General features: G+C 37.6%; 1 protein-coding gene across 2 annotated transcripts in view; it reads left to right on the forward strand.

Moving 5' to 3' along the window:
* The first annotated feature begins 1,995 nt into the window (after positions 1 to 1,995).
* Positions 1,996 to 5,020, forward strand: part of LOC105816246 (zinc finger protein 585A-like) — a 27,603-nt gene continuing 24,578 nt past the window's right edge. The window contains exons 1-2 of one of the 2 annotated variants that reach the window (XM_012651610.1): positions 1,996 to 2,032; positions 4,034 to 4,235. In XM_012651610.1, the coding sequence (XP_012507064.1) occupies positions 4,164 to 4,235 (72 nt within the window). In that variant the 5' untranslated portion in view covers positions 1,996 to 2,032; positions 4,034 to 4,163. Of the gene's footprint in view, positions 2,033 to 4,029; positions 4,236 to 5,020 lie in introns of those variants that run through there. The other variant, XM_012651609.1, reaches the window with a different exon arrangement.

A 5,020-nucleotide genomic window follows, 5' to 3' on the forward strand; every position in this document is an offset into this window, starting at 1 on the left:
AAAGGTAGAAAATTGAATGCCGACATAAAGAGAGAGAAAAAAATACTAAATAGCATATTAAGAAATCAAAGCTAGAACTGTATTAGAATATTTCTACCATGTAAGATAATTTACCCAGAGTTTTGAGGACCTAACCTGCTTCCAATTAATGATACTTCAAAGATGTCTATGTCCCAAATTCAAGGAAACCCAATAATTTCCAAATGTTATTATTCAGCCCAAACTTCTGTATGCATCTAATGAATATTTAACTCTACATGATCTAAAGAGTTGCAATGTGTAATGTTTATTTATACAAATTAAATGCAAAATTTGAAGTATTGTTTGTAGGTAGGACATACAGTATTTTTACATCTGGTAAAGCAAGCCCTCTACCACATTTTTCTTTTTTTTTTGCCTAATCTCATTCTTTTTCTAAATGAATGTTCTAGTTAGAATTATGCCTAATGTTTATATGAATTGACATTTCATTCTTTTAAATCATCCCATCCAGGAACATGGTCTTTTACTCTGATTTTCAGATCTTATTGTATTCCCTTTAGTAAAGCTTTTTAGTTTTTTCATGTGAATCTTGTCTTCTTGTTCAGATTTATTTTTGTCTCTTATGACTTTGGGACTGAGATATATTTAAAAATTCACTACTCATTATAGCTAGTACAGAAAATGGAATTGATTTTGAATCTGTATCGTATATTTAGTCACTATACTAAATATAATGACTAAATGCTACTAAATAACATTTTGCTAGAGTATCTTGGTTTAATTTGCCTGAAGGTACCAGTGTGTCCGCATCAGAGTGCAGATTCAATTTCCTGAAAACAAATTCCCCACCTGCTGAGACTGAAGGCTTTCAGTAGAACACAGAACCTCCCACTACTGTCCGGTAGAACTTACTAGCAGAACCTGGGTTGTGAAATGTGTAGAAGATGGAAGGAATCGTATCTTTACATTTCCCCACCCACACTCCTTAAAAAGAAGAGGTAAAGGAGTGTTAACTCTCTGTCCGTGTAGGAGAAGCTAGGGGAAGAGTCAGAGATCGGATTTAAGGCTTCATTGACATCATAAGGACATTGTTGTTACTTACAGCTTAATTTAAAAGTAAGTGAAACAGCAAAGTTTTCTTAAGGTGTTTTAAGTCGCACATAGGCCGTATTAAAGACTATTATTATTTTTGTTGTTGCTGCCTACTGTATTTGTACTTGAGGTAGTTAGGGCGGAGGCTAATGGAGATTAAATTAGGGGATTCAAGTCTCCATTTCCCCCACCCCCAACCCTTCAGAAGGGGAGTCCATAATGGGAGGATTCCCCAACTTCTACCCTATTTCCCAAAGTGGTTTCTACCATTAAATGTTGTACCACCTGGTCTCCACTCATCTCCCTGTGGTTTCTCCCAGGATCCCTCTCCCTTGGTGATTTTTCCTCCCTGGCTTCCCTATTCCCTTGTGGTTTCTCCTAGCAGATACTCGTTCTGTGCATTGTGCCGTATCCAGATGAGTAACTGCTATTCCAAATACAGAGCTCCAGACCCTATCTCCAGTACCCTTTTGTAATCGAGTAGAAGCGTAGTCAGACAAGGGTCACAGTTCTGCATTCTATGTGAGAATCCCTGCCGTGCTCTAAGAAATCTAGCGGGAGGAAGAGTCCTCCGCTGTACGGAATGGATACGCTTAGAAGATGGCGGCCCGCACTAAGAAGGACCATGTGGGCGCGGCCATGTTCTCCGCATACCAGCGCGGTTTACGGAAACTGCACTGTTTCTCGCGACGTATCTGCGTCCTGGTTACTGCCGGCCGAACACGGCTTCCCAGTCAATTGGAAGCATGCGCAATACAAACAGTCCATCAAGGGAGGTGCTAGCAGTCGGACCGGAAGTGGAAGTGATCCTTTAAGGCTTTTTTCGCTGCTGGTGTCAGTATTTTCGTATTTTTAATGCCGAGAGTTCTCTGCAATGATTTTGGTTGGTTGTGATTAGGGATTAAGTGGAGTCGATAATGGGAGTATTGTCTGTGGATTTAACGATGGTGATTTCAAGGTTCAGTAATGGGAGGGGGTGTTGCGTCGGTTGATAGTCGTCTCTGGTAGGGGTTTCTCGTGTTAATAATGGGGCCATTTGAGAAGAGTGAGTGGGCTTTGGGGTACAGTGATGGCACTTTGTGGTCAGTGACTGAGGGCTGGTAGGATCAGCTATGGTGATAGGTGGGGTCAATGATCAGGTTGCTTTTCTAACCTGACTTGAAAGTTCAGCTCTTTAAATTTCAGCCTTCTTTAATATAAAGATTCACAAGCTTTGGTGTGTAACATTTTCTCTATTGTTCAAATCTGTTTTAAAATAAATTTAAGTTATTTTTTTTTCTTTGACCTGTGAGTTATTTAGAAGTGCACAGTCTGTTTCAAATACAGTCTGTTTCAAATCATGTCTGGGTAATAAGTTGAAAAATTGCTTTATGGCTAGTTCATGGTCAGTTTTCATAAATGTCACATCTGTTATATAAAAACACTGTGTATATGTTTTCTGATTTCTACTGTTATAGATACTAATTAAGCATATTAAATATATATATTTCCTCAGATTATTTTGTTGAGGAAGGTTAACTACTCACACTGGTAAGGTTATTCCACTTGCCCTTCATTCTGTCAGTTTCTGTTCGTATAGTTGAAACTTTTTTACTAGGGATAGCTATTTGTATTTTTAATGATAGATATGACTAAATAACTCAAAAGATATTATAGCAATTCAAGCTTCCCCTAACAATTTATGAAAGAACTCACTTTCCTAAATGCTTTCCAGCACTGGATATTGTTGCTTCTTTACAGTTTTAATAATACTGAGGGAAAATCATACCTAATTGCTCTGGTGCATTTTCCTGTTAGTAAAGTTGGCACCTTTTTCGTTAATGGCTATTTGTTTCCTTTTATGTGAATTTTCATATCCTTTTTAAAGTTTTTTTTTTTTTGCTTAGTGATTGCTAGACTTGATAGAAGCAACCTATCATCACGTATCAAAAACTTTTATATATATTTTCATGCTATTCTATGCTGTATTTTAACATATAACTAGAAAATATGTAATCAGAAATATTTGTTTTTTTCTGTTAGAGCTTCTGGGTTTCTGGCATGTGTAATAAGATCCTTCGTACCCTAATACAATATTATATAAACTCCTAAAAATTATTTTAATAGTTTTTGGGGTTTTAAAAATACATACATTTAAATGTTCAGTCCTGCTGGAATTTGTCTACTCTGAATAGTATGTGATGGAGGTCTAGTCTGCTTTGTTTCAAGTGGATGGCCATTTATATCAGGGCCATTTATGCAATGAATGTCTTGTGCACACTCAGTTGAATACCATTTTTGTCACATGTATAGATCAGTATTTTCTGGTATGTTTATTATTTTACTTGTTTTGATTACATTGTTTTTTATATTAAGGCTTAATATCTGATAGAGCGTGGTAATTGCTGATATATATTGCATGATTCTCATGTGCCAGGGAGGTGTTGAGTATTTTACAAGAATCATCTCATTTAATTTTCATAACTATGAGCTAGGTATTTTTATCCTCATTTCTGTAACTAAAACTAAAGTAACTTCTTCATATTCTCATAGCTGAGAGGTGGCAGAGCTGCGATTCAAGTCAGCAGTATTGTCACTCTAAATCTCATGGTCTTTCCCATATTTCACCATGACTAATACCTACTACATATTTTATTAAGCTTTATATGCTCCACAGCACTGGTTCTCAAAGCATGGTGCCTGCACCAAGAACATCAGCATTACCTGGGCACAGGTTAGAAGTGAAAATTCTTGGACCCTACCTTAGACCTACTGAATCAGAAACTGGTGATGAGGCTGAGAAGTTTTAACTATGTTTTAATGAGCCCTCCAGGTGATTTGAATACATACCCATGTATGGGTATGTATTGAGAACGACTGTTGTGGTTTATAGCTTAGGGACCAGCAACTTAGTGTATCAAGGAAGTGTTTATGTGGTAAATGTTGAATGACTGACTATGTAGAGACATTGTCTTCCCAGGTTTCTTAGTGTCTCTGGGGAGCGCCTGGCCCAGATCTTCCTTCAGAATCCAGCCCACCTCTTCCCAGCAGCTCTGCTTGAGTTCACAAATGACCACTAAGCTTCAGGCTCCCTAGAGACCCAGTTGGCCATGCCAGCTAATTGGACCCCACCCCAAATATCCCCAGCTCTGGCTCCAGGGGATTATGGCAGCTCATGCGAGGTAAGGAGGAGTCATCCCAGGGGGTAAGAATTCATGCCAGTAGTAGATATCTCTGATCTGTCACCAGAAGCTCTAGGCAGAGGCAGATGGGCCACAGGAAGCAGCCAGGCTCCAGAACTGCTGCTCCTGAAACAAATATTGATCTTCCTATCAAGAATGAGAAACAATTGGGTAATGTCTCCATATCTAGAGGCCAGTTGTATGACAGTGGAGAGAGGTGGACTGTCAAGGAAAACTGTTGTTTATATTGTCATCATACTATATTGGTCATTTGGCTGCAGATAGAATTCCTGGTTAGAAGTCACTTTTGGTAAGATTTTGAAAATATTTCTCCTTGTCTTCCTAAAGTGTTTCCCCAAACAAAAATATTTTCTCTATTTTGTTTTTGAAATTTCTATTTTTCAGATGTTGGTTTTCCATTTTTATCCTCCACTATTTGTATTTCTTTCCTGCTCTCCTTTCTGGGATATTTTGTTACCTTGTTCTCCAACACTTCTACTGAGATTCTCATTACAAAAACTCTAGTTTGTTTTCTACATATTTTTTTAATTAGCATCCTGTTCTTATTTCATGGGTGTAATATTATTTCTTATCCCTCTGAAGATATTAAACTATTAGCAATAGTTTAATTTTTTGAACGGGCAATATATACACTTAGTTCAAAAATTAGAAATATATAAAAAACAACACACTGAAAAGTATTATGGTGAAAGAAATTCAGGGAGAAGATGAGACGGTGGTTCTCTCACTTCTGCCTCCCACTTGCCCATGTCTCCCTATATAGA

Source organism: Propithecus coquereli, unplaced genomic scaffold (assembly GCF_000956105.1).
Source record: "Propithecus coquereli isolate 6110/MARCELLA unplaced genomic scaffold, Pcoq_1.0 Scaffold358, whole genome shotgun sequence".
Taxonomy (NCBI): domain Eukaryota; kingdom Metazoa; phylum Chordata; class Mammalia; order Primates; family Indriidae; genus Propithecus; species Propithecus coquereli.